This window comes from Lethenteron reissneri, chromosome 26 (assembly GCF_015708825.2).
Source record: "Lethenteron reissneri isolate LAM-NWPU_2019-01 chromosome 26, ASM1570882v1, whole genome shotgun sequence".
Lineage (NCBI taxonomy): Eukaryota > Metazoa > Chordata > Hyperoartia > Petromyzontiformes > Petromyzontidae > Lethenteron > Lethenteron reissneri.
Window position 1 is genome coordinate 19,607,419 of NC_083804.1, and position 24,978 is coordinate 19,632,396.

Consider the following 24,978-nt stretch of genomic DNA (forward strand, 5'->3'; position numbering starts at 1 on the left):
GTCCAATCGCGAAGCCGCGTTCGGGGTTACGTCGTGACGTCACGCGCCGGATTGTTGCAACGATTCCTCCTCCTCCCCCCCCCCGCTTCACTGTCTCCGTCTGTTGCGGGTGTTGTGACGTTATCCGTTGCGGGTGTTGTGACGTCATCCGTTGCGGGTGGTTGTGACGTCATCGCGGCTACGCGTTGTTGGCTGGGTTCGAGCGGCGTGACGTCATGGTGTGGAATTACGAGGTCGTGCGTGGGTGTGTTTTGTGTTGTTATTTATTATTTTATTTCTATTATTATTATTTATATTATTTTTATTGATTATTTTTACCTACGTGACTTTAGAGAAAAAAACCGAAGAGTTTGTTGTTAAACCGTTACCTGGAGGAATCCGATGAGCTGCAAAGCTCTTTGCACAGATGTCCAGTCGGGACCGGTCAGAACATTACGACAACAAATAATACAAAACAACAAGAGCGCACAGAATAGGAAAAGTAAACAAATCACTTAAAAATAACTTCACGCACAAATAAAACGATATATATCATGGGACCTCCTTTGCCAGTACCAAAATATGAGAATATGTTTTCCCATTTTTTCTGGCAACAAAACAGGTGTTAAGATGTTAAAACAATAAACTGAAACCCTTTACAAGGAATCATGTCTGCATTAACCACAATATTTGTGGTCAAATGCAAATAAAAAAACATACTCTGATAAGAAATGCATTCTTTGAAACTGATTGGTCCACACCAGAGACAGTTTTATTTAGAGCCTCGTCTCAAAAGGTGTTAGAACAGAGGACCGCAAAAGGCGTACACAGCACAATAACAATGCACTATCAGAGTAATGAGAGCTCGGGTTGAGCATCTACATCATGGGACCTCCTTTGCCAGCACCAAATATATGAGAAAAGGTTTTCCCCTTTTTTCTGGCAACAAAACAGGTCTTCAGATGTTAATACACCAAACTGAAACCTTTTACAAGGAATCATGTATGCATTAACCACAATACTTGTGGTCAAAATGCAAACAAAAAACACTCCACACAGCTCTCTCATTGACATGCAAATTTCTCTGTTCCAGCAGCCCCACCTCTCTCTCTGTGCATCTATGCTGTGTCTCTCTCTGCTTGTGTGCCTGTCTGTGTGTCTCCGTGTCTGTGTTTTGTCTCTCTTTGGTTCTTTCGGTAAAGTCACGTAGAAAGAAAAATAAATTAAATAATAGCATACGACGTTTCGATTGCAACACAATCAATCATCGTCAGGTACGAATGAAAGAGAAAACAAACCTAGAAAAACTTCGAAATATAATGAAATACAACACAGAGAGTCGGCTAATATAACAGTCAACACCCTACCTGGTTGATTACGTTCTTCCAAAGATTGCTAAATTTGAGAAAAAGACAAAACACAGACACGCAGACACATAGACAGACACATAAGCAGAGAGAGATAACACAGAGACACACAGAGAGACGCATAGGCACACAGAGAAACAACGCCTCTGTGTCGAGGCCTTAAATACACTTTATTTTTACTTTTAAACAACTTTCATTGCCGCCAGCAGCAACAGCACTGGAGGTGATTCCAATACGAAACACACAAAGTCACCAACAAACAAATAAACAAACACGATTCATCCACGCGCTGTGGCTCTAAATGCGCCGCGCACGACACAAAATAAAAGCCACGTTCTAGATTTTAAGCTTTCGTGACTGCAATGATTCATATTCTTAGGTTTTTTCGGTAAAGTCACGTAGGTAAAAACATTAAAAAGTAAAATAAAATAAAAATCACGACGTTTCGGAGGCAACACAAGCTTCCGTCTTCAGGTGGTACCGTCACAGCCACGACAGCTGTATCAAGTAAATGAGATTGCAGGAGCTACCACTCCGTTTATATAATGGTTGGAGAAGGTGGTGGAGGAAAAGGGCCGCATACTTATTATTAATATGGTAAGGTGAGGCTTAAGACTAAGAATAGACTGCATAACAAAGGCTCAGCCTTTGTTATGCAGTCTATTAATAAAAAGTATGCGGCCCTTGCCCCACCACCTTCTCCAACCATTATATAAACGGAGTGGTAGCTCCTGCAATCTCTCATTTACTTGATACAGCTGTCGTGGCTGTGACGGTACCACCTGAAGACGGAAGCTTGTGTTGCCTCCGAAACGTCGTGATTTTTATTTTATTTTACTTTTTAATGTTTTTACCTAAGAATATAAAAGCCACGTGGTGGTGATGGTGGTCATCGCGCGCGCCACGGCGACGAGCGCTTCAGGAGGTGACCACGTGGGTGCCGTCCACGCTGGCACAGAGAGGGGCTTGTCTCCCGCCCCCCCACAGCGTTCGAGGAAGACGAGCACATCGCGTGCGAGAGAGGCAGGGAGCGTGCAATGGAGAGACTTTGACTTTTTAAACAACTTTTATTGCCGCCAGCAGCAACAGCAGCACTGGAGGCGATTCCGATACGAAATACATAGTCACCAGCAAACAAATAAACAAACGCGCCTTAAATACAGAGAGGGGGGCAGTAGAGAAATTAGCATGTCAATGAGAGATTTGGAGCTTTTGTGATTGCAGGAAATACTAGAGCGACAACACAAGGACACACAGAGAAAGAGAGATAAAACACACTTCATCAAACAAACTTAGTAAAATTTGGAAATGCAATGCAACACAGAGAGTCGGTCAACACACAATTAACGCATAGCCTGGTTGATTACGTTCTTCCAAAGATTGCTAAATTAGAAAAGTGTGACATTTGAGAGAGAGACACGACACGGAAACAGAAAGAGAGACACACAAGCAGAAAGAGAGACAAGACAGAGACACAGAGAGAGATAAAACACACTTAATCAATCAAACTGTCTGTTTCTAAGTGACTTTACCGAAAGAACCAAAGAGTAATTCCTGCAGTCACGAAAGCTCCAAATCAAGTTTTGTCTCTAAAATTTAGTTCTACCTGATGAAGATTGCTTGTGTTGCAATCGACACGTATTATATTAAATACATTTTCTTTCTACGTGACTTTACCGAAAGAACCAAACAATACTCTGATAATATATGCAGGGGCGGTTTCTTCATTAGGGCGATTGGGCGACGCACCACCAAAGTGTGAAAGGGACTTTTTCAATCACATTAACATTCAACCACAGAGTCACGCTAGCCGTTACTGTGCCTCTGGATATAGTCCAATCAGCGTCATGTCACATTCTGTGGAGTACCGCCTCTTTTTGGGCGATTTCACTCTGGCTGAGAATCGCCCAGAGTGTTCCCATAGACTTACATTCAAAGATGTTTTTTTTCGAACGGGGGGCGCTCCAATGCATTCTCTATGGCTTCCGAGAGGGCTCGCACTAACGTGCTTACGTCATCATACGTAAGCACGTTTCAGTCAACAATATAATTTGTCGCCACCTAGTGGAATCTTTAATAAAAGAAACTGAGTTGATTGAAAATACATTTACTGGTTAAAAACCCTTGTCAAACTCCATTTGAGCTTGAATTTTGGTAAAATGTTAATTAACGTAATAACACACACACAAATCATCGCTGTCGGACGGAAGCCTTGTATGTCCAAAACTGTTACTTTTCAGGAAACGAAAGAAAACCTGTTTTTTCCCCAAAATAATTTACAAGCTCTTTTAATGCTTTTCATTGGTTAAATATTTGTAAAACACATTGACAGATGTAAAGGGTGACCAATAGCATTAATTTTTGAAAAAATATGGAGATATAAAATGTGGATTCTGCCTGATACATTGTTGCTGTCGGGATAGAAACCTTGTATCTCAATATTTATATTATAATAAATAATTTATTTTATAACTAAAATAAATGTATTTATTTTGTCAGGTCTGCGACACAATCTTCGTCCACACCAAAGAAAGGTTCTCCTTTACCGACCACCTTGTAAGTGCCTCGCTGCTACAAGGAGAGATGTTTCAACAGCATGGCTATACATTCCCTGTTGAGGCTCTGAACATCACTGTCAGGGCATACCCTATGTTAACTAAGGCGAAGCTGAAGACTGAACTGTCTCTCATTTATGAGAGTCCAGAATTCAAGGGCTGCTTTGGTGCACGAGTGCTGTACCAGGTTTTGCTGAAGTACAACCTCCAGGATACTTTTCCAGAGACTGTTGCTCTGTTGAACATCCTCACAACCACTCCCATGACAACTGCTGAAGCTGAGAGGTGTTTCTCAACCTTAAAGAAAATCAAGACATTCCTGAGAAATGTAATGGGACAGGAACGTCTGAATGCACTGGCTATGCTTTCCATGGAGAGGGAACTAGTCAGGAACATGCCTGCTTTCAATGAGAGAGTAATTGATCACTTTGCTACTTTGAAAGAGAGAAGAGCAAAATTTCAGTATAAGTAAGCAGTGTATTACGCGAGTAATGTGATGTAAGCAGTGTAATAATAGTGAGTATAGAAACAAACAAGATGTATTGTAAGAGTTACTTTATTTTTCATTAATATTAAAGAAGTGAAGTTGCCTTTACATGCTTAAGCTGTTAATTTATCCATTGCATGGGTGGACCTTATCCTTATCAATCATCCAAACATTTGCCCCCCCTGAGAGATTTTGCAGGAGCCGCCACTGAATATATGTATTGTCTTTAAAACTGATTTGTCCACACCAGAGACAGCTTTCTTTTGAGCCTCGTCTCAAACGGTGTTAGACCAGAGGACACCAAAAGGCGAACAGCACAAAGACAACGCACTATCAGAGTAATGAGAGCTCATTCGGTGGTTAATGTTGTCGTGTGGAGATTAAAAAAGAGTATTTTTGTTCGTGGTAAATGCTGTCGCGTGGAGGTTAAAAAAAATTTGTTCGTGGTAAATGTCGTGGGGAGGTAATAAAAAAACTATTATTTTCGTTCATGGTAAATGTTGTCATTGTGAGGATAAAAAAAACTTCTTATTTTTGTTCATGGTAAATGTTGTCGTGTGATGGTAAAAAAAACATTTCTTATTTTTGTTCATGGCAAATGTTATGTGGGGGTAAAAAAAAACATTTATTATTTTTGTTCATGGCAAATGTTATGTGGGGGTAAAAAAAACTATTATTTTTGTTCATGGCAAATGTTGTCGTGTGGGGGTAAAAAAAACTATTATTTTTGTTCATGGTAAATGTCGTGTGGGGGTAAAAAAAAAACCTTTTCTTATTTTTGTTCATGCCAAATGTTGTCGTGTGAAGGTAAAAAAACACCCTCTGCTCTGACAAGGGGGGCCGCGCGCACTGCACGCCGGGCCACCCGCAATCCAACATGGCGCTCCCCATACGGCGTGGTAAGCGCAGGTCGCGAGTTCACAGTAAGCGGCTGAATCCATCCACGACTTGCGGGGATTCCCTCCCTCTCACAGTGTTCATTACCCCCCCACCACCCCGTGTGTGTGTGTGGCTTCTCTCTTGCAGGTCTGGACGCCTTGGCGAGGCTGGCGACGGCGAGCGGGTGAGTGATGGGGTCACCGCAGGCCGCGCGGGACGTGGATTTGCATTGTGATGTGATGGTCCGAATCGGCCGCTGTGAGCCCGGTGTGGTCCTTAGCTCGGAAAGTAGACATGGTTGAGCCTGGGTAGTAGCGGTCATGTGTAGCGTGGGACCGACACACCAAGTGGTATGGGTCATGCAATCCCCATGGCACCCGCACGGTATGGGAAGGCCTGTATAGCATGCAAATTAGCACCTAACATTGCAACGTTTCTATCGTGCGTTTAATGTAACGCAGTGACGTCGCTCAAGTGCTGCTGGAAGATTTAAATGTCAAGTGTAATGCCAGACCTCTCCTAACAGGATTTGAACTTGCAATCGTCAGTGTGCTTTGTGAAGATGCTGTTTCGTGGAACTTATGTAGTGCTTAATAAACATGTCAGATGTTTACGTCACTGAGAAAGAAATGTACATTTGACAATTTGACTTAAGGTACTACGGCATTTTAAGTTTGCAGCGAGTCGCATCTTTTGGGGACACATTGCCGTATTATTTAGGCATCGGGTACTGAATCGGTACGACTGATATTGGAGGTTCAGCTGCCCCTTATACATCTATATTTAATATACTTGACAATATTGCCCTCAATAAAGTAGGCATCGGTGCATATTACAGCAGAATGAAAACTTGACAGGGGGCATGAAGCAACAGGAATTAAAACAAATAAACTCGTAACTCCCTCAGCGGCTAACACCGACTGAGGCGCGGTAAATTGCAACTACGCGCAAATTGCAAACGTGCACTTTATTTCGAAATGTTTCTTTTTTATAAAGTGCAACCATATACTGTACTGTTGATAGTCACAGCCTGGTTTTCACGTAATGTCGCTTGCTTCAAACACTGCGATTGTAGATGCAATACAGGACTCGACTGTTTTCGCTTTTCCTGCATAAATGAATTGCGTGTGAAAGTGCGCCCCCTGCTGTCTGTTTAGACCCGAAGTTGCACGAGTCCGCGATATCTCTCATTTCAGAATTAAATTAGTTGGGTCGATGCTGTGAGCAGTCGGTGGATGTTGTCTTGTAATCTTGAGTCATATGGTTGTTGTATCACTGCACCACCCAGTCGTATTTAAATCCGCGGGATACAAGCCCATTCGTGACATGATTAGGTCACGAGGTCAAGTGTAAATTTCGATTTAAAGCTTTCGTGACTGCAGGGATTCATCTTCTTGGTTCTTTCGGTAAAGTCACGTAGAAGGGAAGTAATAAAATAATAAAAATAAAACATAATAAAATAAAATAATTCTCACGACGTTTCGGCTACAACGCAAGCAGCCGTCTTCCCTTCTACGTGACTTTACCGAAAGAACCAAGAAGAAGGTCAAGTGTAGTCTTTCATATTGGTACAGGGTTGGGTGGTGGTGACGCGATTAGTGCATTGCGCTACGACCCCAGCGACGTAAGTTGATTCCCGACCACAGCCAGCAATAGTGTCGAATATATGAAGTCGTTTTGGGCTTCCTATAAGTCAATTCAGGCATAATGACGTTTCTGGTGTGGATTGTAGAAGTCATGTGGGCAGGTGTGATGCTAGCAATACCACCGTTTCATGCACCAAACCAGCTTTGATAGGTGCTTGCTAACAGCACTTTCCCCAGCAGGCTGGTAATGTCTAGAGGGGGATCTTTGTGTGTGTCAGTGTGCTGACATCACCATGGAGATGCCTACACGTGGGTGCTGTGCTGTCGAGGCGAAGGAACTGGGAACCGCTGAATCGCGTGGTCTATCCACCCCAGCAGCCCGGGGAGGAGAGGAGGCCGGCAGTAATGCACACACAGCAACGTACACTAATACCCACAAACAGTACACGAACATACTCATACACATACCAGGCATACACGAGTTCATATACACAGCAGTTACATATATATCTACTTGCTTGTAGGAAACAATCAACATACAAGAAATCCCACATGCAGTTATATACACAATACCATACTTGTACATAAAATAATAAACCGATACTAACGCACGGGTACTTACATATATATTAGTGTATGTGTATAGTACACATATACACGACATTTTACATGTAATACACCAACGTAATTTTAAGCACTTTACATACTGATTTTATACCTCCGGATTCCCTCACCTATAATAAAACACAGTACACCTTTACATACATATAAGGTATATACACAATAAAACACACAGTACACTAATATTATAACATGGAATTATACACATTTACTTATACACCAGAACACAATGTACATAATTCTTACAGTATACTCTATAGCAATGCAATACATGGATGCACAAATTAGTGCGTGCACTGGCCTAATGTACTATTACTCAATTATCATAAACTACTATACACACTAATACAGGCAGTCCCGCTTTTACAACACAATGCGTTCCTGGAAACCCCATCGTATATGGGATCATTGTAAATCAGACCCTATTTTCCCATAAACAGTATAAACATCACTTGCCGATGTGTTTTTCCTTTTATCAGCCATATTTAACAGGATTTAATATGTAAATATCTACAAAAACACTTGAGCATAAAAAAAGCTCCATGCTAAATCACATTGGAAACCAGACTGACTGTTCAAATGTGTTTTGTAGTCATGTGGGAAGAAGCATCGTAAATCAAATTTCTGCGTCGCGTTATATTAACGTCGTAAATGTGGATAGTTGTAAATCGTAGATTTGAAGCTTTCGTGACTGCAAGGATTCATAGTCTTATGTGTTTTCGGTAAAGTCACGTAGGTAAAACATTTAAATTAATAAAAGTAAAATAAAATAAAAATCCGAAACGTCGTGATTTTAATTTATTTTACTTTTATTAATTTTAATGTTTTACCTACGTGACTTTACCAAAAACACCTAAGAATATAGTTGTAAATCGGATCGTCGTAAACCAGAGACCACCTGTACACCAACACCATTATACATATCCTCTGTTTAACATACACCCCTACACACAAATGCACATACTACAACAATATACATACACATTAACAAGTGTATATCACAATCACATACACATCAACCTGTGCAGATAGACTCACATTATTCCTTGTGTGTGTCCAGGAGATTTTTCATTGCCACAGGCAGATCAAATACAGCAAAGACAAGATGTGGTACCTGGCAACACTGGTGCGTAGCACTCGCATGGATACACCTACACAGTAATACACATGCACTCTGTTTTCACGGCCAATTCAAATCAGACCCAAGCTGTGCAGGACCTTACCAAGAGCCACCAGCACATCTCATGCATTCTCAGAGTGCAGCTCTTCCACAGGCTCGGCCCCTCCTGCTAGATGGCAGTGAATTTGCATATATGTGTAATGGGTTCCGGAGACACTTGTAGAGGTAACTTCTTTATTTACAGTACCACACTCCAACAGTCCTGATACTCTATTACAGCCTAGGGACACAGCCTACTCTGGCTACGCTCTTGGGTCCAAGGTCCTAAGCTGGCTGGTCTTGGGTGTTGAGCTGCAACTGGCCCCGATGGGCTGGGGAGGTCCCCTTTTATGCCCCTTTGCCCATCGAGGGGAGGCGTTGCGTGGGATCGTGGGATCGTAGATCCCCTGCAACCCCCCCATTGGTGGCGCCGAGGGGATTATCTGTCTGGGGTCACCATCCAGAGGTGGCGTTGCGTGGGATCGTAGATTACCCGCAGCCCCCGCCCTTGGCGGTACGGGGTACCCTTGCAGATGGACCTCGTCTACCACTGCCAGTAAGCGTGGTCCATCTACGGCACTACATGTGTCTGTGACCATGTGTGTATGTAGCCCATGTCTCTAACCCTGAATCTGTTTTTGTGACTGTGTGTCAGATTAAAGGTCTGTCTGTGGATGAAGCCTTAGCTCAGTTGGAATTCAGTGACAAGAAAGGAGCTAAGGTCATGAAGGAGGTGCGTTTTCACAACGTGTCAATATAAATAACATGCATTAATTCATCATTGCATATAGAAATGTTCATTGCATTCGGTTTGTTTAACATGTAGGCTTTCGCGACCAGAATTATTCATAATAAAGATTTTTGGGTTAGATCGCGTTATTTATAAATGTGGTGCAACCCTCCACCACCCGACATGGCCAATCAGTAACAAATGTGTCACGTTGACAAAAGACAAATAGTTCACTACTTTAGCCCACCGGTGTGTTGAAGAGTGGATACACAACATTTACAATTTGAGTGCGACGACGTTTCGCTGGAAATTACATCCAACATCTTCGGGTGATTTGTCAGAATAGTGAAGCCATACACCGGCTTCCGGTCTTAAATAGTGCAGGATGACGTCATCATTGTTGAGCCCCATCAGGATTCGAGATGTGTTATGTATTGCTTAATAATACGCTTCCAGGCTCGCTGAGTCTTTAGCTATCACAGCGATGGCGACAGACTCGGCGCAACCTGGAAGCGTATTATTAAGTAATACACAACATATCGCAATTCCTTACAGGTGAGTCACATACTAAGTGGCTGATTACTGATCTGTTACATAATTGCATACACCTCCGTCCCTGATCTCGAATCCTGATGGCAGCAGAATGAGCATCCATGAACACACGGGGAGAGAGAGGCTCCTCATGGTGAGGGATGTTGTTTCGCAAAGTCTCGTTGATTTGTTTTTATGATGGTGACATGGTGGTGGTAAAATCTCCAGTGATGGTTGTATTCGTGATAGCAATGATGATTGTTACGTGTGATATATTATGATAGTGGTGGTGAGGCAAACGAGGTGGTGTATGTGTTCTGCTAGGTTCTGCTGGAAGCCCAGGAGATGGCAGTAAACCATCACAACGTGGAGTTCAGATCCAACCTCTATGTGGGTAAGGGAGCCCCAGATTAAGTTTCTCAGACTCAAGTCTTAGTATCTGTGCTATCAATATCCTTTATTCAAATTCATGTGAGAGCTCAATGATTTATGAACCCGATTTACTCATGCCTCTTTGTATCTTATTTATTTTGATACTTGTACCTCGTGACACATCCTGGTATCTTCTCCGATGCTCTTCCCATACCTTGTTGCTTCATACTTTTGTGTGCCCCATTATGCGGTCATGTCTTAGCACATTTTGTATCTCTCCACAGCTTCCTCTGTTTCCCTCTTGACCTCTCATCTTCCTGTAAATCTCTCCTCTTTTCTATGCATCTACATACATGGTCCCATATCACCCTGATTGCTTCTGTATCATCCCATGCATTTTTCTAATTTTCCCCCATACATACGTGTTCCCATTGCTCCCCACACCTTTCCCTTCCCTACAATTTATTGAACCTCCCGATAACTTTACGGTTCCCTAACCATTCGTTCCGTCTCTCTGCATGCCCCACACCTATGCCCAGCCGAGTCATTTGTAGGCAAAGGCATGTACCTGAAGCGGCTTCGCTACCACGGCCGGGGCATGTTCGGCATCATGGACAAGGTGCGCTGCCACTACTTTGTGAAGCTCGTGGAGGGACCGCCGCCCTCCGCCGCGGAGCTGCAGCGCGCGCGTTATCCCGTGGAGCATGCACGCTCGCCGCTCGCTCACCTGCGCTCGCCCATAGAGCAGGCGCGCCTCTACGTAAAGGAGCTGCGCCAGCGCACCGTCCCGCACTCCCTGTGATGGGGAGAGGTTTAGAGCGCACCTTCCCACACTCTGATGTGCGAGTGGGATTTAAAGAGCACCGTGTGTGCAATCAACTCTGCTCCCTCCTGTAGTTGAAGTTGGAGTGCCCTTGTTTGCAGTAAAATCTGACTAATTGGGGGCAGAGCCTCCGGCTTACCCCAAAGTCCAGCTTCGTGAGGGTTAACTGAAGTCCAAACGTGCAAAGCACAGGCGCTGGCACAAGTGCACCCAACAAAGTCGGTATGGTTTGCTGCATTCTCAGATGACTGTGTTTCTATATTGCTGACGTTGACACACTCGTGAAGGGCTGAATCGATCTACGACAGAACATGGCCAAATTTCAAATGCCAATTGAAAATGGTGTATTTTAGCATAGCCCAAAATCTGATCATGGGTTGTCTGAAATGTTTTGTACAGTATATGAACAAATCAATATGGGCATCGCGGTAGCGAGATGTTAACTATCTTGCCTGGTATACAGGAGGTCATGTGTTCAATCCCAACCCTGACACCTGTATATTTGCAGTTTGTATGTTCTCCCTGTGGTCGCATTTATTTTTCTCCGGGCCCTCCAGACTTTCCCTTCACATTTAGAAATGTGTAGAGTGTTTGGTTGCTATAAATTTCCACAAACCACTTCATTGGGCTGTCGTTTGTGGCCAAGTCACTTCTGAAAAAGTTATACAATAAAACCTTGGATTGCGAGCATAATTCGTTCCGGAAACGTGTTTGTAATCCAAAGCACTCGTATATCAGTTGTGATCACGTGACGCTCGGCAGACAAAGCGTAAACACGTACTACTCGTATTGAAAGACCTCGCTCGTTTATCGAATTAATATTTATTAAAAATTTTGCTCGTCTGGCAAAACACTCGCAGACCAAGTTACTCGCAATCCAAGGTTTTACTGTATAACTCAATGGGCCTTACCTGGTAAAATAAACATCGTTTATATGCCACAGCTCCCCCTTGTGTGACACACGCGTGGTTTTTTTAAATATTTTATTTGATACATTTTTGTACAGTTTGCACTCTGCAATAATTATGATTCATCACAACATTAAAATCAAACTGCCTTTAAATAACAATTGCTGGTGATTTATTTTGTGTACAAAATCGAACACGCCACATTGTCTTCATGAGTAATGAGATGGTTTATCGTCGTGCAGTTCATTGCCACCTACTGGTTTGGCAGCAGAGGTCTCAACAAATCAGTCAAGTGGCATCACTTCACCTCTGCAATGCTCTGGATTCCCTTATGGAAACCCCTGCTCTGGCTTGCGACATTCAGGCTGACCCTGAATGTCTCGAGTAACAACAGGGTCCCCCCTTTGATGGGAGGTCAGAATAAAGTACATTGGCTGCATCATGTATCCAGCATGCCCAGCCACTGCATGTCCTGCTAATGTGGGTGCAGTTAGACTGATGCGACACAGGATGAGCTTGCAGCTCAGTGAATTTGCTGAAGGAAACTTGCCAGCAGTGCTAAGATTGTGAAAGATGCCACTGAGTGGCTGGTGGTAGCCACCTTCCAGAAACGATGGCGAGCAGAAAGCAACACCAGCAATATGATAATGTAATGTCACCACTGTTAAATGGTGAATGACAGCCATAGTCCTTGTTGTGTACAGGCATATCTGTCACAGTGCTGCCTTTTATAATGCTGTTACGTTATTACGCAATGTCCTAAAGGAAAATTACTGTGAGGATCAGCCCATATATATGGAAGTAGATGTGGTGCTGCCAATAGGGGCATGTCTTTGGAACCAGCATCGAGGTCTATTGTATTAATTCTGCTCAGTCGATTTGACACCTATGCTAGAGTATCGATTCATCGAGGGTGAATTCATAAATTCATTGACAATCCATGTATCGAATAATTCCATAGGTTAGTATAACTTCCCACGGAACGTGTGATTACGGCAAACAGTTGATCTTACACGCAAGCTCCCACCCAATTTTCTGGAAAGTGCATCACTTAATGTCAGTATTAAAATGTATTTGAATTAATGAAATGATTTTATATATGTATCATGTGCAAAGTATCATTAAGCTTATTACCGATGCTCCAATGAAGCCCTCGTATCGCTCATAGGTAAAAAAATTGCGCTGTCAATACGCATCTCCATCGGAACCATGTTAGTGACCTAGTATGCATCCTGAGCGCTATAAGAGGTATGCTTGTACGTGTGTGTTTGAGCATAGGAGAGATATGTACTCTACTGTGTATACGTGTGAAAAGAAAAAAACTTCATCAGCCCTCCAGGATCAATAACGTATGAAATTGATGGCTGTCCTGTGCAGAGTGCCAGCCATAGTAATGTGGAGTTCCACCACTGGTTCAGGGTCACCAATGGAGATGTGCACTCTACATTATTGATCAGGAAGACTGACTTTCTGTATCTGCTGATATGCACATATGTATGTTTTGCACGTGCACGAAAGACTGGTTTTGCACATGTCTGATGTGTTTACATGTTGTGAATGTTTATATAACAGCATGTGTGATACAGTATGTCGGTTTGTGCCTGTGTGTCTGGCAAGAACAATCCCATATCCTCTCGGTGGTGCCCGATGATAACCCTGTGGTGGCTGGGAGCAATGCCATGGGGGGAGGGCCAATTCCAATTGGCTATCTCCCTCATGGCGCTTGTCGCTACAGCGGCCAACGGGCGCTCTGGATGGGTATGAGGGACTGGTAACCCCTCCACCTTCATTTCAATTACGACGAAAACATGCAAAAAATAACGAACTTGTTCCGGACGCCTCAGAGGAACAGGTTTCTACGACGTCTCCTGACTAAACCCCATTTGACGGAGCCAGAAGACTGGACCCGTACCCTCGGGGTTCTTCCAGCAAAAAGCCTATGCAAGTGGCCACTTGAAATGTACGAATGTTCACTGTGGAGGAGAGGCTCCCACTTCTCTTATCGGGAGCTGGACTGGTACCACCTAGATCTGCGGTTGTCAGGAGGTCCGGTGGACTTGTTCTGGCTGCAGTCACTGAGAACTAGTCAGTCCTCTAATCAGGGAGGAGACAGCCAAACAACATGGAATGGCTCTTCTGAACAAAAGAATAAAGGGGGTGTAGGAGCGTGGCAGTGAGGTGTGGGAAGCTGTAAGTCCCCAGCTACTGTGGGCTCGCCTCCCCTTCAACAGGAGGCGGAGTGGTGGTAGTGGTTTACGCCTGGGTATTTTGTGTCATCAAACACTCCACCCTCTCAACTCCCCATTGGTGATGGGGAGAGTTGTGGAGAGAGTGGAGATGTTCCCATACCTGGGCACTGTGCTTATGACTGGCTATGGTTTTACAGCAGAGGTCTCACTCCCAATCAGTTGAGCGGCATATTTTCATTGGCTGCATAACGCTCTGTGGAAGCTACCTGGTTTGCCACTCCAAAGGAAGCTTTGGGTGGTGTTCTCAGCCACAGTCATGTCCTTACATTTTCTATGCTTGCGAAATGTTGACCCCCGTATTCAAACATCTTTGGCGGTTAGAAACATTCAGGCTGGCCTGCCTACAATCCATCCTGGGTTTAACCAGGCTGGATTGTGCGAGATCACAAATCCTTGAAAGACCTGGACACAGTCCCATTGGTGAGCTCCTTCGGCAGGCAAGGCTGCATTGGCTGGGTCATGTAGCTTGCATGCCGAAACAGATTTTGTTCGGGCAGATAGGACTAAATGGGCGTGGCATTGGCGAGAGAAGAGGTGGAATTATGTGGTATGAGAGGATATGGAGCTGAGTAGACTTGCCAATGACTGGTACCAGCAGTAAAATTTTTGATTTAAAGCTTTCGTGACTGCAGGGATTCATATTCTTGGTTCTTTCGGTAAAGTCACGTAGAAGGGAAATAATAAAATAATACATGACCCAGTCAAAATTGGCCTCTGTGGAGGATGCTCGCGAAGGACTGCAACTGTGGAGTTGAAGGTAGTCGCCGTCCAAAAACAGCAGAGGGCACAGGAGTGACGCTCACAACAACGAGCAGAGCGCTGGGTGGCAGTCAGGGGCACAGGTGGTACCATCTGCCAGTCATCTCAGTCAACCCATGACCTGGCAGTGAGCATTCGACACGATGCGTGGCCTTAAAGTGCACATAGCGTGGCACAAGCGCTGTGGTAACATCACCACCACTTAGTTGCAAATGCCGGTTGTTGTTGTACCTGTGTGGATATGTTTGTGTGAAAATTAAGGCACGTTTTTATTTGTGTGCATATGCATGCATGCACGCTCGTGCACAGTAAATCACGCTTTTTTTACCTCATCTCTAACAAGCTCAGCCAGTCTTTGAAGACCCTGGGGACAGAAACACAATTACACTTACACTGCAATTCGTGTCAATACGTGTCAAAGCCACTCCTAGTAGAATCTCACCCGTTCTCTTTTGTGTGTAAAGACACAAATTGAGAGTTGAATATCAGAGGTCGGAGTTGAAACAGGGACACTAGTGTTTCATCCACACTTGTGATTACCTGTCTCTCTGTATTTCTGATTGCCGACCTGCACCTCTGGCGTCGGGGTTATAAGGAGGGAGGGGGCACGAGGGCCAGAATTGGGAGGGGCCGAAGTGGTCGTGCTCACCCACTGGTGGAACGTTTCGGCCACCATGCCACCGTGTCTCCTCTCCCTGTGTCCCCATGTCTCTATGATCCCCTCCATCCCCATGTCTCTATGATCCCCTCCATCCCCATGTCTCCCTGATCCCTTTATTGCTCATGCTTCTCACCATATCGATGAGCTTTGGGCTGGTGATTGAGAATGACGCACGCAAGTGTGAGGAAACTGCATCCAAGCCAGGGTAGAAATCAGCTCCAGGCACGAACAACACCTGCAGCATAAATCCAGGTGAGTGACATTTATAGATGAACGACATTTTGATCCATATGTAGAGGTGTTACGGAGGGCAAACAAACACACTGGGCGTGGTTATGCCCGTACGCCGAGAGGTGCTTACATCCACGTCCGCACCGTTTAGCCTGGGGGGCTAACACGGCGCTGGGATCCCCCACGGCCCCACCCCTCAGTGGGGGAGTTGCTATATAAGGCGGTGAGCCGGAGGGCTCGGGGTTCAGTGTTCAGCCTTAACCAGCGAAGCAAGAAGACCGGCTAGATAGGCCCTGAGACTCCCCTGGATCGCTGTCCTTCTCAGGACCGACCAGGGCAAGCCAGTGGCGTGGCCCCAAGAGCCCAGAGCCGATGCTCTTGTAAGAGCTGGTCTGGGGACTCAGGGTGCCGTAATCCCAGCTTAACCAGAGCTGGGTTAGCTAGCCTCCCCTAGCCCTGTAGTGGAGGACCTAGGAGTAGGCTAGCTGTGACATAGATTGTTGATCTCCATGTTAGACGGGTGAAGGGGCCGATACCCCTTCGAGTGTTGTACATCTCGGCCTGTTATGTATAAGTAAGATCTGCACAACCCCTGCAGATGTCATGCACAGCACAGCACAGCTAATCAACAGCCTCTGCATGTTGTGTGGATCATGGGGGCTATATGACCATAAATCACCGTGATGCTCAGTGAGGCTTGAAGATAAGGAGATTAAATGCGGGAGCATAGAAAATACAGTACAACAATTTTGCTGTATTGCCCGCTGCTGCCCACATTGCATCACAACTTCGTAGCCAACAAGGGCAACCTGGCATGCATGCTTGTTGCCCATCTAAACATGAGCCAGGGGAATCTCTGGAGAATTAACCATGTGTATCACAATGTGTGTGGAAGAATAGACGTGTGTGAGTGTGTATGTGTACGTGTCGACTTAGCCTCAAATAAGTACCTGGTGGATTGTATAAATATCGTCACTTTGGGTGACAAAGGTGGCTAGTTGTGGTGCTAGCCACCACCCATTTGTGTACTGTACCGGCCTTCATAGGTGCTTGCTAACAGCACTTGTCCCAAAAGTCTGTAAAGGTTATAAGGGGGATCTTTGTATGTGCACGTGCCTCTTTTGCCAGGGCTTTCTTCATGATGAGGTCTCGTGAATTTTCCACCCCCAGTAATTTTATCCACAGGAACATTCCTGCCTGGGGCGAATCCCACTCGGCCAAACCTGGACACACACGGAGACATAAGGAAAAACGGTGATACACAGCGAGACAGGTGAAACAGCGACACAGTAAGATGAGGAGAAACGGTGACACGGGAGGCATGCGGAAGAACGGGGTTGCACGGGGAGGTACAAAGATGCAGAGGGACGTGTGAGGAGACAAAGGTATGCAACATAAGGACTCAACAAGGAGGTAGAGGGATTGTATTCCCGAGGTATGGATGTATGAGGAAGCATGGGGACATAAGTTGCCAGGTTGGCAAAGTAAAATTTCACATCAGACAAATCTCATCAGATCTTCGAAGCGAGGCAGGGATGAGCCTGGTTAGTACTTGTGTGGGAGACTGCCTGTGGGCTTGGGCAGCAAGGTACTCAGGGGGTGGTCGTACAGCAATGGATTCTTGATTTTGTCTGTGCGGATTTCTCGTGTTACCCCCTGGTATATGTGGGTTTTCTCTTGATACTCCAGTTTCTTTGCACATGCAAAACACTCATAAATGTAATCGGCCAAACATCTGTAGGCAGGTCCCTAAAAAAGTCTTAATACTTTAAGACTAAACAAAATACATTAATGTTATAGAAATTGATAATGCACACATGTCATTCATTACCAGTAGTGTGTGTCCGCATACGTGTGCAGATGCGCATGCCACCGTGAAGCTTCGTGTGCCTTACCCGTGAGCCATTTCTGGGCGGAGGAGACCATTGCATCTTTCTGAGAGCGGTAAAATTCCACCACACTGCAGCAGACAGAGGAAGTCACAGTGTCACGCACTTACTGACAGGTGACAGAAATGTCAACAACATTTTAATAACAAGTATAACCCGTAAAAACAAAGTTTTTCAATATAAATCCTTTATATGCGTGGTGGCTAGAGTCCTCTCGTCCGCTGGCTTGAGATGGCTGCCACCTATGGGTCAGATGATTGCATTGCACCATTAAGCAATTGATAATTAAATATAATATTTTTGTCCTAAAAAGTGTAACATTTTGGGAAAAATTTTTCACGAACATTAATTGTCACGCACAACGAGTCTGTGTGGAAAATGTCAGCTCGATTGGATCACGGGAAGTGGGTTAAAAAACGACCGAAGGATTTGCACGGTCCTAAGCAAGCAAGCAAGCGAACTTAATATAAAGGATTTAAAAAGACGCACTGTTTATTGGAGTCTACAATTTGCCGAGTGAATATATTTGCTGAATCCAAAATGTCTAATTGAAAAAAACCCATGAAGAACGTATACATTGGTATCTCTACTATTAATCTTTATTGGCTCAACAATTGCCTCCTCCAGGGCGTGGACTTTTTTTAAATGCAGTCTCTGACCATGTCACCGGGAGTACACTCAATCTCGTCAGACCTCAGAAGCTAAGCTGGGTTGAGAGCCTGGATGTCGTGCTTGAATAGGAGACCACCATGCATACCAGGGTGGCATCGATCAATTCGAGGCTGTGCCACATTGTGGTAAGCAGAGGACAGTGCTAAAAAATTAATTGTTATTCGGCCATTCTATGCTCCCCACCTTTAACCAACCGATGGTTACCAGTGTGGTAAAGTATGGTCAAATAATGCCTCTCCAGACCTGAGGTGTGGGGAGGCCCTCTTCCAACAGTGGATTGACAAAAGGGCCGTATGAGTACATTCCTGTGTGTTGGTAACGCATTCCGGTTTAGTGGCGGCTGAATGGTTTACCGTTTTGTGTGGAGGATCGGTTAAAGGCTGCACAAGACTGTATGTGTAGCAGAGTCGCGGGTCTATCCCTGGTCTCCCATTCACACCAGGGTGTCATCAACCATTACGGGTGCCACTGGCACCGGTGTGAGTGTAGCATGGGTGGTGTTGTGCTGTCAACACACCTGTCCACGTGGTCGAGAAAGCCATCTATGCCCCATTGCTCCAGAAGCTTATACACCAAGATCTGCAGAGGCACATCGTCATCTGCATCATTACCCTCATCATCAGTCATAATCTACATCATTACGCTCATCATCATCTTTACCACCACCAAAATTATCATCTGTATCACCATACATCATTATCCTTGTCACGAGTCAGACCTCCTCTTATCCATGTTGACACGTGGGTCGCTATATTTTTTAGCAAACAGCCACGTATAAATGGAGAAGATACACACGTAACTTGCTACCACTACTACTCGTGGATAGCAGGAGCTATCCCGCACATAATTGGAGCTTCTGCGGACCGATCATGGCCAAGGTTCGCAGGATTCATGGATAATAGGGTTGCGAATAAGAAGGCTCCACTGCATGAACATTATCACCATCACTGTAAAAATCAACACCATTTGATAACTGTCACTGCTCTCATCTTCATCACTTGCAAAATCGAATAATGTTAAACATTATCATCGTTTCATGTTGCTGACATTATCAACATCACAATCACCAAAATCAACACCATCAAAATAATCTAAACTCTCATCCCAAATCATCTTTGACACCATCATCATTGCCAATTGTCACAAGCAGAGGGAAACAAGTATGTGCCGGCGAAATTGATGTATTGGCGGTACACCGGTGCAGCATAACACACCAGTCCTCATAAAACAGTCTGAAATCTATTTTTTTATCATAAAATCTGTTTATCAGTCTTTAATTGGCCCTACTAATTTGGTTGTTTTCATTTATTTTATTTTATTTTTTACCTACGTGACATTACCAAAAAAACCAAAGAGTATGAATCCTTGCAGTCACGAAAGCTTCAAATCTAGAATTTAATTGGCCCTGTTACGATTCAAAAGTTTATTCAGTCTTCTGAGACTTGCTAAGAAGAGTCAATATTGACCGTGATTTTTTAGACCGACCAGGATCATCATCTTCGTCGTTTGACCTAAGAAGGTCTTCGCTCATTTACCAGCTTCACATTCCTTATTGCCATACAAATACTGAAGGAAGGGCCTTTGCTATTGATGCCCCCAGGGTCTGGAATGCTATCACCAATAAACTGCAACTTGGATCACTACCTGTGAGATCTTCACTCAAAACTGCTCGAGAGGAGTTGTACACCCCGAGCTGCCACTGCTATTCAGTGGCCTGAAATGAAAGGTATCGCTCCGGATGACCGGTGCAAAGTATGATCTTGAGTTTTGATTACAGTGTGCTGATCTTTAAAGGTGCATTGAAAAATGTTGATACTCCTACTGATACTCCTGCTGTTACGGAGTGACTCATGCTGCCAGCTATGGCTGCAAAGTTTGGTCGTAAATGTTATGTATATCGTTTATTGTTAAATTTGAATCACAGTTCCTATAATCACTGTTACATTGTTTTTATAGATTTATTTTGGTGATTTCGAAAAAAATTTGGTTTAGCCATATTTATTTGTTGTAGTACAGAGTTAGACTGATAACTTTAATCTAAATTGTCTTATGGTTGTTATTGTTTGCTTACATCCCACTGGGATTTTTGCACACAGCGTTGATATACGGTGCTTTTTATGGAAGACTTTGCTGTTTTTTTCCTGGATTTTTCTGTTGCGAGTAGTCACTTTAAGATGTTCCTTGTTCATGTTTTTGTTTGTTGCGGTTGCATCCAATTCAAGAGCCGCATGGCTCACAGGGCTATACCTAATTAATGAAACTGAAACTTGAACCACCGATGGATAGTACGGCAAGTAGAGTGTTGGGATCGTTAGGGTTAGATTAGGGATATTCTAATGGCAACAATAAATGATGAGAAAATCTAAATCTTTCGTGAAAAACCAAATACTATTGAAGGTTTTCTCTTATAGGCATCATTGTTCATGAAAGGTCAGTGCTCGTATTTATCCAACCTTAACCTAACCATAACCGTCCGACCAAGTCTAAGGCAACAGTGAAATCTGTCTAGGGGCACGAGTCAAAACACGGAGCCAATCGTCATCAGGCTGGGTGCTATACGGCAACAAACTGAAGTTTTGTGTTCAGCTGCTCATAGCATTCGTCTTCCGACTGCTTCGACATCACGAGAACTAATTTTGACGAACCCCACAAGATTTTCTGATCGGGGTTGTGAATCGCGGGAAAAGAAATAAAATTAACAACTATTGCGAAAAATGTGCTTTTTCATACCGCGCATCGGTGTACCACCAATACATTCAAATTTGAAAATGGACTCGTGTGAGGGTGGATGTGTGTACAAGTGGATATGTGAGGTGAGTGTGAAGATTCACCCGTCAATGGTTGACCTGTGAAAAGGTGGATGCATACATGTTGGACATTGTGAGCAGGTGGATGTAAAAGACGGTGGATGTGTGCATGGTAGACCTGTGAGAAGGTGGACGTGTGCATGGTCGATGTCTGCATGTGCAGGATGACTCGGTTCACCAACTTTTTGGGTCCCGTCAAGAAACCCAGACGCAAGCTGTCATCGGCAAGGACAGCCAGAGACACAGGGCAATAAGGGACACAGAGCTACACACACACACCAAAGTCATCTGTAAGAGAGTATCACTGAGAATAAGATAATGATTGAGGAGAAAAGGAAGAGATGACAAATGAAAAGAGAATTGCTGATGTGCACTTGATGATTTTTGAGGGAAAAAAAGATGCTAGTTAAGGATCAGGTCATAATTTGTATAATCAAGAGATGTAAGTTGAGGAGCAAGAATGTTTAAAAGGGTTCTCTCACCCAGAGGAGATGATCTTGGAGAAGGAATCTGTGCGGATGACCCTTCCATCAACATCCATAGAGAGGAAAGATTCACTCCAGGGCTGGGACAACAAAATAATTGCCATTAACATCATCACCTCTATCACGTCATCTCCATCAAAGCCAAGGTCATTACTACATCACCACAATCACAGCCAACATTATCACCACATCACCTCCATCACACGCAGCATGATCACTACATCATCATTTCTCCACGTCCATCACAGCCAACGTCATCACTACAACACCACCATCCAAGGCAATATGAATTATAACTACATCACTTCCATCACAGGCAAAATCATTGCGACATCACAAACACCCCCACCTCATTGCTTCAAACACAAGATCACCTCATCATCTGTGTTGCAGGCAACATCAATATGCGACAGACATTACCACATCATAACCTCCATAACATCCAAAATCACAAACATCGCCACCACATCAAGGACATGACAACTACATCACTTCATTCACAGGCAACATCAGCACATCATCCCAATCATCACCAACTCCTCCATCCACCTGAAGACGGAAGCTTGTGTTGCCTCTGAAACGTCGTGATTTTTATTTTATTTTACTTTTATTAATTTTAATGTTTTACCTACCTGACTTTACCGAAAAAACCTAAGAATATGAACTCCTCCATCACAGGCAACACATCAGCGACAAGACCGACTGCATAGGGCTCTCACATACCGGGTCATCTCACCTTTTTAAACTGCAGGTAAAAGTAAGGGTCGTCTTCGATGATGAGGAGGTCATACTCCCGTGCAATCTGAGAACACAGGTAAGTGGTTGAGAGCTCTGTGCGTGAGCCCAGAACCTGCAGGCCTCAGCAGCCAGTTGGCGGAAGTCCCCACAGGAGAGGCGGGTCTCCGACAGAAGTGCGGCAAGCAAGCATTTTCAGGACTGCACCTTTTATCTTTGAACTGAGAAAAGAGGGCAAATGTACCGTGTGGTTTGTACGTTCACACGTGCCAATCAATTCATTCACTACTGACATTACCCCGGAAACAATTACCGATTGCTGAAATTCGGAATCGGTAATCGAACCTGATAACGAGGACTGATTCACTATCTTTTTATTTGTGTGCGTGTATGTCTTTGTCCTGTGGGGAGCCGGAGTGCAGTGTTTAGCAAGCTGCACTATGAACCCGATCACCCGAGTTCAATTCCCACTCACGGCCAACACCAGTGACGGGTACCTAGTGTTTGTGGGTGTATGGGCACATATTTGCTTCGATGTGTGTTGGGTGGATGGAGCAGTAGCTCATACCGCGGTCCTGGATTACCAGGGTTGTTTCTTGCTCACGAAGATCAACAGTGACAATTGGAATCTGGTATATGCTGGTGTGTATGGTTATGGTATGCGTGTGTTGTTGGGGGTAGCGGCAGGGCAGCGGTTAGCGTGTTGCGTTACGAACTCAGCAACCCGAGTTCGATTCCTGCTCATGGCCATCACCAGTGATGGTTATCAGAACCAGTCCTGGGCCTCCCCTAGGTCGACTCAGCCTCAATTGAGGATCTGGTTTGGTGTGTGTGGGAGCCAAAGGTAGCCAGGCACAGTGCTGAAGCACCCACCGCCTTGTGTGCCGTGCTGGTCTTCATGGATGTTCACCAACAGCACTTGCCCCAACAGTTTGTTAAAGGCTATCAGTCGGGAGGGGGGGGCTATGTCCTGTTGGCACTCAGCGAATCTGCGGTGGGGCTGTGTAAAGTAAGTTGCATTTACATATGCGTGTATGTTTTGTGTATGTGCATGTGTCTCACGCGGTATATTTCCCGTTTCCTGTCGGTGCTCAGCGAGGCTCCAGTGGGGTTGCCACCATTGGGGACTGTGCAGAGCACACGGGGGATGCCTGAGGCAGGGACGCGGGCGTCTGCTGGAGACCACGGCGAGAGCACGCGTCGCAGATCTGCCGGGATCATCCCCTGTGCATCGCTCGCTACGCTCAGCACACGCGCGCCGAGTGGTTCCACCTGGGATAGTGAAGACACGGAGGGACACGGGGGGTACAGGTTTGCACATTGGGAGATATTGAGTCACACAGCGACAGGGGCAGAATAAAGATTTCAAGCAAGAATGTTGCTCTCCCCCCTGAAATGACGACCCTAAATTAATTATTTTTTAGCTGCTGTGCTACAGACCACAAAGTCATGTGGCTGACTATGCAAGTCAGTGGATTATCCTCTCCCAGCTCTCACGCCACCACTAGGCAATATCGTGCACCACACAGTCCCGACCTCGTGACCGTGTGCTACAACAGCTTTGTCTAATATTTATTTCCTTGCCTACTTTGCATGTACGTATGGTTTTCAAATAAAAGCAGAAACTCTGGAAAGCAGTCGGGTGGCTCAGGGATCAGAGTATCTGAAATGGCACCACTGGAATCTTGGGGTTTGCATCTGGGTCTGAGCTGCCCATGATTAAACCAGGTTCTCAAGTGGGTCAGCCATCAATGCCTGCAAAAAATACCCATCATATTAAATTTGGTTTCGCACCCAATTTGGCATTATTCTAACTCCGAGGACGACAGATGTTGGTTGGTTGACAAACAAACAAAAACTCCATGCAGGATATATTAAAGATGTGGATAAAGAGGTCTCACAAAGAGATCTTAGAAAGAGTTATGTGATGACGGGACCGTTGTCTGATCCAGGGTGGTGCACTCCTATCTGTAGAAGTTCTGAATGTACATTTTTCATCTTGTGATAGAATGCTGATAGCACAATTGGGATACAATGTGGATAAACTAAAACTCACGGCGATGAGGGTGCCCGGGTATGTTGGCGTGTCCATGAGCACGTAGTCGCCTGGGGTGATGAGCATCTCAAACACCTGGACACAGTCATACAGACAAATATACAAATACGTATCTTCTTCATCTCAGCCAAAAGTCCCATTACTCTACGGGGTCCACTGCTCAGGTTTTCTTTCTCCGTAGGCTGCACCTCTTCCCTAATCACATCCATCGTCCTCATATCTCGTTCCACCACATCCTTCCATTTCACTCTCGCTCTTTCGCTACTCGTTCTACCCTGCACCGCCATATCTACAGCCCTTACACAGTTTCACCTTCTCTAAACATAGACACGTGCAAATACAAAACAATCTCCAACTAAAGTCACGATTCATGACTTAAGGGCAGTGATATCACCATGGTAATTGTGCTGGGACGATGGTGCACTTTGAGGCCATAC

General features: G+C 44.7%; 2 protein-coding genes across 4 annotated transcripts in view; one reads left to right on the forward strand and one right to left on the reverse strand.

The window, feature by feature from the left end:
- Nucleotides 1-5,238: 5,238 nt before the first annotated feature.
- MRPL22 (mitochondrial ribosomal protein L22) lies at nucleotides 5,239-12,034 on the forward strand. The gene is made up of 7 exons (XM_061560438.1): nucleotides 5,239-5,287; nucleotides 5,415-5,451; nucleotides 7,132-7,255; nucleotides 8,535-8,600; nucleotides 9,289-9,366; nucleotides 10,219-10,288; nucleotides 10,806-12,034. Exons 1-7 carry the CDS (start codon nucleotides 5,266-5,268, stop codon nucleotides 11,066-11,068), a joined length of 660 nt encoding a protein of 219 aa, XP_061416422.1. The 5' UTR covers nucleotides 5,239-5,265; the 3' UTR covers nucleotides 11,069-12,034.
- A 117-nt stretch (nucleotides 12,035-12,151) lies between these two features.
- AADAT (aminoadipate aminotransferase) overlaps nucleotides 12,152-24,978 on the reverse strand; it is a 31,802-nt gene continuing 18,975 nt past the window's right edge. For all 3 annotated transcript variants that reach the window (XM_061560436.1, XM_061560437.1, XM_061560435.1), the window contains exons 5-14: nucleotides 24,542-24,616; nucleotides 23,548-23,757; nucleotides 22,487-22,552; nucleotides 21,748-21,830; nucleotides 21,384-21,480; nucleotides 18,976-19,037; nucleotides 17,793-17,857; nucleotides 17,014-17,120; nucleotides 15,800-15,901; nucleotides 12,152-15,369 (exon numbers count right to left, since the gene is read on the reverse strand). In XM_061560436.1, the coding sequence (XP_061416420.1) occupies nucleotides 15,319-15,369; nucleotides 15,800-15,901; nucleotides 17,014-17,120; nucleotides 17,793-17,857; nucleotides 18,976-19,037; nucleotides 21,384-21,480; nucleotides 21,748-21,830; nucleotides 22,487-22,552; nucleotides 23,548-23,757; nucleotides 24,542-24,616 (918 nt within the window). In that variant the 3' untranslated portion in view covers nucleotides 12,152-15,318. The remainder of the gene's footprint in view (nucleotides 15,370-15,799; nucleotides 15,902-17,013; nucleotides 17,121-17,792; nucleotides 17,858-18,975; nucleotides 19,038-21,383; nucleotides 21,481-21,747; nucleotides 21,831-22,486; nucleotides 22,553-23,547; nucleotides 23,758-24,541; nucleotides 24,617-24,978) is intronic.

Bases quoted from the DNA above. Each gene is read 5' to 3' on its own strand.
- MRPL22 (XM_061560438.1), top strand. From the start codon at position 5,266: ATGGCGCTCCCCATACGGCGTG. The intron at 7,256-8,534 runs GTAATGCACACA...GTGTGTGTCCAG, and splicing joins GGGAGGAGAGGAGGCCGGCA to GAGATTTTTCATTGCCACAG. The intron at 8,601-9,288 runs GTGCGTAGCACT...ACTGTGTGTCAG, and splicing joins TGTGGTACCTGGCAACACTG to ATTAAAGGTCTGTCTGTGGA.